The 14,153-nt window shown below is 39.2% G+C and overlaps 1 protein-coding gene across 4 annotated transcripts in view; it reads right to left on the reverse strand.

The window, feature by feature from the left end:
• Nucleotides 1–14,153, reverse strand: part of CTNNA2 (catenin alpha 2) — a 1,121,468-nt gene that overhangs the window by 66,663 nt on the left and 1,040,652 nt on the right. For all 4 annotated transcript variants that reach the window (XM_080682951.1, XM_080682952.1, XM_080682954.1 and 1 more), the window contains exon 13: nt 7,081–7,232. In XM_080682951.1, the coding sequence (XP_080539077.1) occupies nt 7,081–7,232 (152 nt within the window). The remainder of the gene's footprint in view (nt 1–7,080; nt 7,233–14,153) is intronic.

The raw sequence follows: 14,153 nt of genomic DNA on the forward strand, positions 1-14,153 counted from the left end.
ACAAAAACCTACTAAAATAAATCAATCCCCATTTTATAGATGTATAAGCAGGCTCAAATTTGAATAAACTTTCTAAGGTATCACACCTAGCAAGTTGAGGGTTCCAGAGCCCATGCTTTTAACCATCACACATACCACCAGGCGAATGGATGAGACTAAAATCTCTTCTTGTGCCTTAATCATGCAGCAAACCCATAAATATTCCTTGCATTTGCAGTTTGCTAATTTTGTCTCATAAGTTGTTTCTATAGTCTCTTCAGCCTTTTATTTTCCAGCTATGAAAAATACTCTCCCTGCAATTTCGATAATATTGTTGACTTCTTTACCAAGTTCTATTTATATTAATTAATTGTATAAAGATAAATTTCATCACAGCAGGATAAGGCAAGAAAATATTTCTTTGGAACCTACTAAGGGCCAGATCTATGCAAGTGCTTTATAGTTGGGGTAATACTTGTCCCCACACACAGATAAGGAAACTGAGGGTTAGAGAATGAAATTAGCATAACAATATTTGAGCAACAGGTTCCCAAACTTTATTGCTTCAAGCACTCTCATTGCCTCAATAATTTTTCATGGCAACTTTTGGCTAAATAAATAAATAACACCAAAATAACCCACAAACCTAATAGTACTGTTGATTAAGCAATACAAAGTGAATATAGTGAATCAGAACTAACAACTTAGTGCCTGGTACATGTTGTATGACTTCTCAGACCTTGTACTACAATTGAACATCTATGGAACTTGCTTTCTATCCCCAACTACCAGAAACCCAGTATCACAATTATATGATGTCATCCAAAGAAATGAACAAATATGATATTTAAACTGTGAACTACCTTCAGCTAATATTTCACACATTATCTGAGAGATTTCCATGTGTTTCCCTGGACATGTAAATGCCTTACAATGATCCAGGGTACATCATGCATAGTTTGGGAGATATAAACTTAAGCTACAGTCCTGTATCTGAATCCTGGCCCAGGCCCTTTTGTTTCACACATAACCAAATTAATGGGTTCCATTCACAAAAGTTTAGTGTGTAATTTTCATTATAGATTCTTTTCATGGTCATTCTTATGAGAAGCACCTACTGTTTGCTAATACAGATATCGTGACACCAGGATATCATCATCACCTTCTACCCTACTCATTTATTTTAATTTCCAATATTAATTGTTTAAGTCTTTTTGTCTTAAATATACATGTGCTCCTCACTATTTGTAGATTATTTACTTGTGAATTTTTCCACTCAAAGTTTCTTTGCATGCCCAAGTCAGCACTTCTGTAGTTATTCACAGACATCCACAATATGGCACAAAACTGTGGTCACCCAACGTGCATATATCTGGCTGAGGTCACACAACACAATGCTCTGTCTTCTTGTTCAGCTCTCATGCTGGAAACAAGTGTCCTTTCTTCAGTCTACTTAGTGCCAAATTTTTTGCTCAAAATAGCTTCTGAGCATAGTGCTGCAATGCTGCCGAGTGTTTCTAAGTACATGAAAGTTGTGATGCTCCTTATGGAGAAAATGCATTTGTTAGATAAGCTTCCTTCAGGCACAAGTCTCCGTGCATTTGCTGGGAGTTCAATGTTAATGAATCAACAGCCTATATTAAATAAAGTACCTTTAAACAAAACCACACATTAAACCAGATTGTGTATTTGATCAGTTGATACAAATATGACCAGAGGCTCACAGGAACCTAAGCCTGAATTTCTGGGAGGAACAAGTTTCAGTATTCTCTACTCCAGTGTTCAGAGAACCAGTACAGAATACACTGCTGCAAATAATAAGAATCAAATGCATGCTAGTGTGCCAGACTTTCTTATTCCTTTTTTAAATGACCAAGCTAGAGTAATCAGAAAATGCCTATGTAACTTATAGATCAGCCAGAACAAACCTCAGCAAGAAGCAAACAAAATAAAAAACCAGTCTCATGGCCCAGCTGGTGTGGCTCAGTGGTTGAGCATCGACCTATGAACCAGGAGGTCATGGTTTAATTCCTGGTCAGGGCATATGCCCCGGTTGCAGGCTCGATCCCCAGTGTGGGGTATGCAGGAGGCAGCTGATCAATGATTCTCTCTCATCATTAATATTTCTCTCTCTCCCTCCCCTTTCCTCTCTGAAATCATCAATATATGTATTGGCCCAGGGTTCAGATACAGGACTATATAATCAACACTTTGGGAGAGAAGGAGGCATGGCCAGTTTTTCTGGGAAGGGAGCTCTACTTGTCTTACTGTCTTTCTTCCTGACTTAGTGCAATGAAATCTTTTTCAAGTAGAGTTAATCATTATATTCAAAAGCAACCCAAGAAATTAAGTGCAAAATGAAGCCATTTGGGTGCTAAATGGAGGAGGCATTTAAAAATAACAATTTGTATATGCTGTAGATTTCTCTCTTCTTAAGTTTTACGTGGTGTGAAATCCATCTGACCAAATCACTGGAAATGTCAAGATGGAGAAATGACACTTCATGCAACAAAGATATGGCATTTTATCGGAAACTGTTTTTTTACAGATCATCAATGTATAAATGAATGATGGCTATAAATTTCCTCTCTCAGATGAATGGTTGTCACAGAAGTGTGAAGGCTAACAAAGCAGAAAAATGGCAAAAGAGGGAATATGTCTTGAGGATTATAGTGGTATTTAGTGCCAAATGCTTTGAAAACATAACTCTCATGGTCTATTACTTTATTTTACATGTTAGTAAGTAATGAGAAAAAAAATGATCTAATTTGTTATAGTCTTAAAAGGCAGACTCTCCTTTCTTTCCTTCTCCTCTAACTCTCCTATATTTTCTCCCTGTCACCTTTCTATCTGCCTAGGTACCTGCCCCCTAAGCCCTCAAAACACACCCTACACACATAGTAAGTGGTAAGCACTGTACTAGACAATGCACCACAGTGGAGGGAAAATAAAAACAGCCATTGCTTCCCAAACTTTCAGTCTTAATAACGTAAGAAACCTATAAGTAAATAGCATGATATATACTATTACAGGCAAAACAGTTAGCGGTAGTTAAAGGATAGGGTCAGTATTTTTGAGAGAGAAAATTTGGGGAAGGAAGACTTGAGCCAGGTCTTGAAAGATGGTAAGTTGGAATTGCCTTATGATCCAGAGATTCCACTTCAAGGAATTTATCCAAAGAAACATGAAACACTAATTCGAAGGAATATATGCACTCTTATGTTCATTGCAGCATAATTTATGATAGCCAAGATTTGGAAGCAGCCCAAGTGTCCATCAGTAGATGAGCAGATAAAAAAGCTGTGGTACATTTGCACAATGGAATATTAATCAGCCATAAAGAAGAGGGAAATCTTACCCTTTGTGACACCATGGATGGATGGACCTGGTGAATATTATGCTAAGTGAAATTAGACTGAGATTCATATGTGGAATCTAATAAACAACATAAACTGACAAAGTGGAGACAGACTCATAGATACAGAGAACAGACTGACAGCTGTCATGGGGGTGGATTGTGGAAGCTAAGTGAGATGGATGAAAGAATTAAGCAAAGAAAAATAACAAAGACCCATGGACACTGCCAAAAGTATGGTGGTTGCCAATGGGAAGGGGGAGTGAGAAGAAGTAGAAGCGTGTAAAGAAGGGATAAATGGTGATGGAAGAAGACTCGACTTGTGGTGGTAAACAAACAATTCAATATACAGATGATGTATTATAGAATTGTGTACCTGAAATTATATAATGCTATTAACCAATGTCACCCCAATGAAATCAATTTTAAAAAAAGCCAGTCTGCAAACACCAAGAGAGCAAAAGCAAAACAAAAAAAAAAAGAAAAAAAAAGATGGTAAGAGTTGTTATCTGTGCCCCAAGTGAAAAAGTTTGGTAGATGTTCCAGAAGAAGCATGGATGTCAAGACAGAGGAGAGACCCATTGTGGTGATGCTCCCCTCCACCTGCTCAGACCACCCTGGAAGCACCATGCTGTCCTCTGCATACTACAATGGAAGAGGATGGGCACATGCTGATTTAATGACTTCAAAGATAACAGAATTTAGAATTTGGGGGACAATTAATGCCATCTGTGAAATCCTGGAAGGACTAGGTAAATGTATTATCCAGAGAGAACAATACTTTGCAGATACTTCATGAAACATCTGAATGACCACATACTAGAAAATTAATTATTTAATTATTGTTTTTCAGTGTTTGAGGGATGTTGGTTTAAATGCTCAGTGGTCATCCGAACAGAGAGATTTTCAGAATGCACAAAAAAAGAGCTTGTGGTTTCATCAAGCAGCCCAGAGACAATTGTAGAGGTTGAGAGTGAGGATACAGTCAAGGGCTACTTGTCCAATATGGTGGAGCTACTGAGCACTTCCAGTGTGGCTAGTGTCACATGTTGAAATGGTAAAGTTTTAGATACATTAGGCCGAATAAAATATATTATTAAAATTGATTTCAACTGTTTTTTTTTTTAATGAGTCTACTAGAAAATTACAAATGTGGCTTACATTTTATTTCTATTGGGTGACATGTTCATCATTTCTGTTTTTGCATATTTGTTTATTTTATGAAAGAGTTCTATGGCTAAAAAATGTTTTAAAACTACTATGTCAAACTGTTAATGAGGTAGGGAGAAAAAATAGCTCATCTTACAATGGAGTATTATACAGCAGTTAAAAGAAATGAGGTAGCTGATGTTTTTTAACAGAGATAGATGAAGACTCATTGTGGGTTAAATTCAATTGCAAATTATATTTATGAGTTTTAAAATCATAAAGTGTGAGTACCTGACACTCAGAGTTTATTCGCATTTTATTTATTAACTGGAGGCCTGGTGTACGAAATTCATGCACTGGTGTGGGGGGGCCCTCAGCCCAGTCTGCCCCCTCTCACAGTTCGGGAGACCTCAAAGGATGTCATACTGACAGCCATGGGGAGCAGGCCTAAGCCACAGTCTGGCTTCCCTCTGCGGGAGGCAACCAGCTGATCAGGGGAAGGCGCCACCCTCATCACCCCGCTGCTGCTGCCACTGCTGGCCACCAAGTTGTTTTCATCAACATGGACTCCAGTCCCTTCACCACGAAAAAATGACAACTTTCTTTAGGCATTTTCAAGATGTCTCTTTCATAGGATATGACATTTTTCTTTCTTTCTTTCTTTCTTATCCTCACCTGAGGATATTTTTCCATTGATTTTAGAAAGTGTGGAATACAGAGGGAAAGACAGAAACATCAATGTGAGAGGGACACTTCGATTGGTTGCCTCCTGCATGAGCTCTGACCTGGGCCCCGGCCAGGGAGGAGCCTGCAACCTGGGTACATGCCCTTAATCAGAATCAAACCCGGACCCTGCGGTCTGCAGGCTGAGTCTCTATGCACTGAGCCAAACTGACTAGGGCAGGATATGACATTTCTTAGCCCCTCCAGCAGTGGACCTTTGTTTTTTCCTCCAGGAGTGAGGTGGAAAAACCCTAGATCACCTTCTTGGATTCTTATTACCCAAGTTACCAAGAACACTATGAGTGGCATACTAGGAGCTTAGCCAATGAGTGGTGAGAAAAGGTGTTTCTTCTGCAGCTCACGCTCAGAGGCAGGACTGCTGGTGCGCCACGCCTGGCAGGCCCCGTCTCAGCTCCGAGCCTGCTCAAGCCTCCATGGCCGGTGCTGGCAGGCCCCCCATCTGTCTCCACTCTGGGCCGGCTCAAGCCACTGCGGCCAGCACTGGCAGCCCCCCCTGTCTGTCTCTGCTCCAGACCTGCTCAATCTGCCACAGCATCCGTGGCTTGCCTCACCTCCCACACAGTCTCCTCCCACCCACATGCGCGCGCAGCCTCCTCTTGAGCGGTCATGAAGTTACGGTGTCCCAGACAATTTGCATATTACCTCTCTCTCTCTCTCTCTCTCTCTCTCTCTCTCTCTATATATATATATATATATATATATATATATATACACACACACACACACACACACACACACACACACACATATTATTGTATATTTTCAATATGACCAACTGTAAACCTATTGTTGTCCCACCCTGGATGTTTTCTAGCATGAGTTTATGTAATAACCCTTTGGAAGGCTCACACTGACCTGACAACAGCAGACGGAGGATGGGAAGATAGTAGGGTAGGTGATAGGGGGAGGTTCACTGAAAGGTTATGTAGCCTTATTGACAATGTCTTGATTACTTGTGACAAGGAGAATGTAGCTGTGTATCACTTTCTTGTAACTATTACCACTATAAGCTAAGTAATCTTCATTTCTTTCCATCCTATGGCTTCAAGTTTCTGATGGGAAAATAACGCTAGCAAAGGGAACATGGAGAATTTCAGGAGCAAAACTAAGCTGGAAGCAAATTTAGGAAACAATGAAGGCCAGAAGCAGGCAGGCATCACTCTACAGGATACTCATCACTAACCGAGGCTTGCTGGGGTCCGTCAGCTCTTTATAAGTAAGAAGTTACCAATGTCTGAGTAAATGAGGAGCCAAACAGCTTGTCAAGTTATTTGGCTAAGTCAGTGGTCGGCAAACTGCGGCTCTCGAGCCACATGCGGCTCGTGAGCCGCGGTTTGCCACTCTCTTGACTAATGAGTTTGCCGACCACTGGGATAGGGGCTTAATCACAAGGAACAACAACAGCCTGTAATTATTGGAATCGAGAGTCTAGGTCAGTGGTCGGCAAACTCATTAGTCAACAGAGCGGCAAACCGCAGCTCGCGAGCTGCATGTGGCTCGTGAGCCGCAATTTGCCAACCACTGGGCTAAGTAATTAAAAATAAACTGGTGAGCCCTGACCGGTTTGGCTCAGTGGATAGAGTGTCGGCCTGCAGACTGAAAGGTCCTGGGTTCGATTCCAGTCGAGGGCATGTACCTTGTTTGCGGGCACCTCCCTGGTAGGAGGTGTGCAGGAGGCAGCTGATCGATGTTTTTCTCTCATCGATGTTTCTAACTCTCTATCACTCTCCCTTCCTCTCTGTAAAAAATCAATAAAATATATTTTAAAAAATAGAATAAAAAAGTAAACTGGTGAGTTTTCTGGAGTCTACTAGAAGGTCTGATAAGCTCTGAGCCACAGAGGCCTTACATACCCTGATCATCAGCACAGCCTTTCTGATGTCCCGAACGCCATCATACACCAGGCGAGAGGCATCGATGAACTCATTCTCCTCAAATGGTTGAGGGACGTTGGCACTCAGGGCTTCAATGGCAACCTCCACTTGTTCGGCAAAGCGTGGCATCACTGGGTAAATAAATAGAAAGCAGGGCATTAGACAATCCTTCTCATGATCCCTTGTACTAGTCCTTGGGTGAGGTGGCTGGCTCTGAACATTCCAACAGTTCAGTGGAGCTGCATGCCCATCTGTCCAGTCTGGGTAAACCCAGTTTAGAGGTCTTTGTGCTACTTACTCCATGAATGGTGATGGTATTCAATGGAACAAGCTTTTGAAACCTGCCCCAACCTATGTGTTAGAACATGAAGTATAGATTTCATGTTATCCTAACCTGAGCTGGGTTCTACTTCTGCTAGTTACTAGCTGTTAAACCTTGGCTAAGTGTTCTTAACCCTTCTAAACCTGTGTCTAAAAAATATAATAAGCATGACTGGTGTTGCTCAGTGGTTGAGCATTGACCTATGAACCAGGAGGTCAGGGTTCAATTCCTAGTTCAAGGCACATGCCCAGGTTGTGGGCTCAACCCCCAGTAGGGGGTATGCAGGAGGAGGCAGCCTGTCAATGAGTCTCTCTCATCATTGATGTCTCTCTCTCTCTCTCTTTTCTTTCTCTCTCTCTCTCTCTCTCTCTCTCTCTCTCTCTCTCTTTCTCTCTCTTTCTCTCTCTCTCTCCCCCCTTCCTCTTTAAAATTAATAAAAATATATTTGATCCTTCCTTAGGATTCAATAGGGTAATGCATATAAATGTATTAGATTGTCCATAGAAAACCTCCAGAAATATATAACTAATTTCAGATGCTAAAGTCATAACTGGTGAGTAGCTGACCTTAACTTACATGATCTCATAATAAAGTATGAATGAAAAGATCCCGTCCTTTCTACTTTTATCTGAAATGCAAGACTCAGGGTGTTTAAGGTGGGTGGGAGGACTGTGTAAGAGGAGAGAGGGAAATCCCGAGAGACCCCAGCAGAAAGTGCATGCAGACTAGTGGGCTCACCGATTAACTTGATCATTCCATCTTACCAGGACCACCTTGGTGCAAAAGAAGATGCATATATATTTTTCTAAAATGCTGAAGCCTCTTTCTTTAAACTAGGACACCTACATAGCCACAGAAGTTTGTGGAAAGTAAACTCAGTGGAATGTCTGGAATACTTAAGAAAATGATGCTGATACACTGATTCTCAAAAATTATAATTTGATTTGCTCAATTGTTATAACAATCAATTCATATGGCAAAAGAAAGCCAAGAGAATTTTATTTACAAGGACAATAAAATAGAAACATACTTCATCTCTTTTCATTTCTGAACTTTTCATGCCTAATTCGTATTATACTCATTTTCATCCTCTGTGGACATTTTAACATCCATTTGAATCCCTTGTTTGAGAAACTCTGATAAATTACTTTACTGTCTAGGGTCAGAGTATTCAAGACAGAACATTCCTAGAAAAAAATGTATTTCTACTAGGAAAAGTCAAAGTTTTTTGTATTTTTTTAAAAGGAGGGTTAGAGGAAAACAGAACAATCATTCTTTTAAAAGAAAGTATCAAAACCAAAGCATGCATTGGGTGAATTTCCTTCCATGAGTGAAATGGCTCTCTATACTATTTGAATTTTTCATTTGGGCTTTCGAACTGCATTTATGTAAGAGGAATTTGGGGGATTTTGAGCTGCACTGCCTCAAATATGAATCCAATAAAAATACATTTCTAACACCACCACATTCAACTCAGGCCAGTTCAACCATCCTTTTGTGTTGGGAACAAACTCTTTCACACTAAAAATTCTAGGTAATTAAAACTAAATACCTTAAGCATGAAAACATTTATTGTAGGTATTAGGCATTTTCACATGAGTACTTTCCTTTAAATTACATTTAAAAATTCCCTTCTTTCTTAAACTGAAAATCCTGAATACTAACTCCTTTCTATTTTATATCTAAGTTGCCATCATGACTATCAACAATTTTACATATTTATATGATACCATGAGTAGCACTTGGCTGAATACATTTGTGTCCCTGTTGTATAATTGATAGATCAGTAATCCTACATGTAGATAAGATAAACACTCCAACAAATCAATAAGGAAAATGTAGAAAAACAGTCAAACATTAGTGCAGGCAATTCAGAGAAAAAGAAATCCTGTATTATAAAGATATGCACAATCAGATGCCTGATTTCACTAATAATTGGAAAAATATTAGCAATATAAACTATGAGATATTATCACATACCTGTTGGGAGGGGCAAACAGATTAAAACCTAGTAATATCCACTTTATTGAACATGCAGACAAAAGGGAAGCCTTCTATTGTAAATGAAGGAAAAATAGGTATGCATCATACTGCCAAACATGTTGACAAAAATCTAATAAAGCAATCTGGTCCCAACCAGTGAGTTGGGACATTATTCTAGAGCATGGCCAAATGTTGATTTGTGAAGAGATTCTAAGTAGGAGGGCTGAGTACACTGGAGTCACAGGAATGACTTTGTGTCTCTCTGGTTATAGTTGTTTCTTCTTTATAGGTTGTATATTCTAAGAGTTAATTAGAATATTTATATAAAATCTGGAAATAAGCCCTAGCCTGTTTGGCTCAGTGGACAGAGTTTCAACCTGCAGACTGAAGGGTCCCGGGTTCAGTTCTGGTCAAGGGCACATGCCTGGGTTGCGGGCTCAATCCCCAGTAGGGGGCGTGCAGGGGCAGCCAATCAATGACTCTCATCATTAATGTTTCTCTCTCTCCCTCTCCCTTCCTCTCTGATATCAATAAAAATATATTAAAAAATAAAAATAAAACCTGGGAATAAGAATAACTGAGGGCTCTATGAACAGGCTCTCTCCAGGTTCTATTCTGAGTCTTGAACTCAGGAGGGAACCACTGTGAGCTGCTCACTCCAGGTTCATGGGCAGTACACCTGGGTGGGTCAAAATGGACTTAGGGATGCAAATCAGGGGACAACCAATATATTAAAATGAGTGAGTCCAAAGGTCAAAGTTTTAACTGGGAAAGACAAACTGTAAAGAGATATCATTTGCGAGAATTTGTAAAATACACAAGAGTACTGTGTATAATTTAAAGCAATATGCTTTTTTATTTCCCATGTTTTGAAAGGATATATACCACCTTCAGTAGATAGAGTGGTTACCTTTGAGAGAGAAAGGAGAGACATGTTATTAAGTAGAGATCTTATAGAAGTCTCAAGTGTATCTTAACTCTAAGAAAAGAATAATGTGAATCAGATATGGCAAAATGCTAATATTTGTTACACCTCAGGGTGGAACGAGGTTGTCGGATTTATTAGTCTCTGTTCCTTTTGTATCTTTGAATCTTTTCATAATTCAAATATTTAAAAAGAGATCAACATATTATTCTCAAGACTATACTTCTTATAGAATAGGGCTCTGAGAAAATAAAGTTCCAGCTCATGGCTCAGAACACAATAAAAATTAATTTGGTAACAGTATTAAGTGAGGAATTCCCTCACAACTTGTGACTGTGATCAAGTGCTTAATATTCAACCTGAATAACTGCCAGTTGGAAAGTTGAGTTAGGGAGAACCCACCTCCTATAGCTCAGTGCCCACACACATGTCTTCATTTGCAAGAAGACCTTCACTAGAGTCTAAAAGGGTTAGCAGAGGTTGTCTGTTAATTTGTTTTTTTGTGTGTGTGTGTACAAGGTCGCCCTGAAGAAGAGTTGGGGAGGAGGAAAATGCAGAAGGTGACCTGCTATCTTTTGCCCCTGCCTCTGGATCTGATTCTGCCCAAAGGAGAGAGCGGAAAGCTAACTAAAATCTAAAGGGACCATTTCCATAAGGGATGCTCCAGGGCCCAAAATATGCCCAGTGCTGCTCTGATACCTTAAGTTTGGAAAAGTGCATTCTGTTTGCTCCAGCACAGAGAGCAGAAATGCTCAAAGGAGATTTAGGAGGATGTGGTCTTGGTAGAAACAAGTGTTGATGATATGGCATTGTTGAAAGAGGCAGAAACAAGGCCCTTTTATAAAGAAATAGAAACAGAAAATACCATCAACTGTCCCAGGGGGAAAAGGGGATGCAAAATCCTTAATTTCCAAATGGGGCCTCAGAGTACAATTTAGTGTTAATATTCCAATGGCTTTATTATACTCCACAAACTGGTAAAACCTAGAACTTGGACTCAATTTCATTTGATTTGATTTCCTATAACTGACAAGACATCTATTTTTCTTAAAAGTCAGGGTTTTTTTTTTCTGGATCTGACCCTTAAAAAAATCTTTCTCTAAGCTCCCTTTTAAAGTGTATTCAATACTTATTTATTTGGGGCTTGGTCAGCTGCTAATGCTCTTTAACAAACATACTTTTGCTCTCCACATTGCTGTTCCCTTTCTGTTTTATCTTTGGTTTTAAAAGTGATAAGACAGAAAAACAAAGGTTTCTAGAACAACCCATCTTGACCTACGATGTTAGTTTATGAATTCTTCTAACACTTTAATAGGGTCTGAAAAATCAAATACCCCCAAAGTAACACTGAGATAGAAAAAGTCTCAAACTACTTCAAATATGGAGCTGATTCTGCTTCCCACTAATTTCGACAAAACAGCACTAGCTTTATGATTCGCACATTATATATTAACAGAGTTTCTAATATAGCATTATATAAATGGAAGCTTCTTTTTACCTTCTGAATTACATCCAAAAAGATTAGATACCACTTTACTGTTATTTTTCAAAAATCCTGGAATGCTTTTCATAGCTAATGTCCTGAAAGGGAGATCAAAGTTAGAAATAAACTTTTAAATCCTCGCTATACTTTTGTATGCAGAGTGCACACTGGGCCATGGAAAGATGACATTCGAGGAGCAATGAAATCAGAGTTAAGTATGCATATAAAAAATCAAGGGCGTCTCATTCTGGTGTTGAGATCCTAAATCAGAGGTGAAAAAGATGTGGGCTAAATCCTCCGGAGAGACTTCAGGGGTGAAGTTTCAGAGCACAGGGTGAGTCAGTGAAATGAAGAGAAAAGTTTTGCTAAAGATGCAAATAGGACTGCTGACATCTATAAGAGCAAAAACCAAGGTGACCTAGAGGCCGTGGAAATAAACGCCAACCAACTCCACTGCCTCAAGTAACTATCTGAAAGGTCCACACACAGCTTTAAACATTCCGATGATCCCTTTTAATAGAAGGGAGGCTATAAAACCTCTTAATCGGGATACAAACGAACATCTGACACCTGCCTATAATCCTATCTGTCTCTCTGTCTCCCCATCTATTCCTACATATATTCAAATGATCCAATTAGACTGAATTGCTCCTCTTCTAATATGATATGGAGACATACCATGCTATACCTGATCATGTCCATGATCAATTTATTTTTTCATACTGAAATGTACATCCTTTCTCTTTTGCATAGGTACATTCCTCCTCATTCTTCAATATCCAGTTCAGAACTGATTGCCATTGTGCTGTCTTCCTTCATCCACACACACCCCAAAGTTATCAGTTCTTTACAATTCTATAGCATCCTAATTATGCATTACTGCAGTACTTAGAACACTATAATAGGGTTGACATTTCTATATGTCTACTGTTTCATATAGGAGTCTCTTTTAGGCAGAGATTATGTCTCCTTCATTCTTTGCATGTTGAGTCCTTTACCATTCTTCTAGCACAGCTAATCTCTGCAACTGAAAGAAGAATGAGAATTTAAAAAAAAAAAAGGGTGGGGATATAAGGAAGAACTCATTTGCCATCAAGTATTTCAGAGACAAAATGAGCTAAGTCTCTCTCTTTCTGCCCATCATTTCATATTAGTTCAGTAATCATATTAAAGAGTTTCATGAGTCATCAACCAAATTATTAGTGAGCATTGTAGGTTTGGTCTCTAAGGGCCTTTCAGAAAGCTGAGATCAGGATCCTTTCAGAACTGCTTGAGTAGGAGCTTCACCACTAAGCATGGAGAAACACTCATTATTGTATCCTTGACCAGTTCGCCAAGGCCAAACTAGCATATCCTTATGCATAGGAAGCACCCAATTGTGCTGGTGCAATCCACATGCTCTCTTAAGTATGTTCCTTACAAAACTTTATTATTACAGATACAGAGAAAACAGACAAAGCCCCTGTTCTAAAGAAAGAACCAATCTAAAAAATGTTCATAGGAAACAGAAAAATAAGAATGAGAACATTTGAAAAAAGCTAGAAAGAGAATAAAATATCAGGGCTAGAAGGAGTTGTGGTCAATTCCAATGCAGGAATTAGTACATCATACTCTTCCCCTATTCATCGCAAATAGTTATTATGCCCCTATTTTAATGGTTAGAATCAGGTAAAGAATTGGGTATTATCAAGTAACTGGAGCCAAAATTAATTTGGAGAGACACTGTGGGGACAATTCCAATATCCCCCTAGAGCAGGGAAGTACTGTTGTTTCTATAGGTAACCCATTCTTTCCCTGAATTGGTTATCAGACACTGGTAGGACATTTTATTCAAATGCCCAAATGAGATGCTAGGTAAGTACAATCTAAACCACATGGGACCTGCATTTGCCCAAAACAAAGTCTGTCTGGTATTTGCAAGCTTTGGGTGTACCTTGATATTTATCTCATCCATGAAGCATCATCACTTAGTGAGCAGCCTGTTTGAGCCTAAAACTCCAAGTCATCCTCCCTGTACAAGCAGGAACTAATGCAAACTGAAGGAGTGACACTCTCACTGCTTTGGTACCACTAAAAAATAATGGAACAAAAACCACAGAAACTAGCCTTGGCTTTATTGTTGGTTCAGGAGTTTTAGTAAACAAATTCATGATTATGTAAGTAGGGAATGTTCTAGGATTTCCTTCACGCCCAAACAGGGATCTTTAAAAATCCTGAGTTCAGAATCTTTTTAGGGCTACTTGGGTTTCTAACTATTGGGCAAGAAGTAAATAATTGAATAGATCTATAAGTCTACTTTGTTGATAGTGGCTATTTCATTTTTATATGTCATATATAGA

This window comes from Plecotus auritus (genome assembly GCF_963455305.1).
Source record: "Plecotus auritus genome assembly, chromosome: 8".
Classification (NCBI taxonomy): Eukaryota; Metazoa; Chordata; class Mammalia; order Chiroptera; family Vespertilionidae; genus Plecotus; species Plecotus auritus.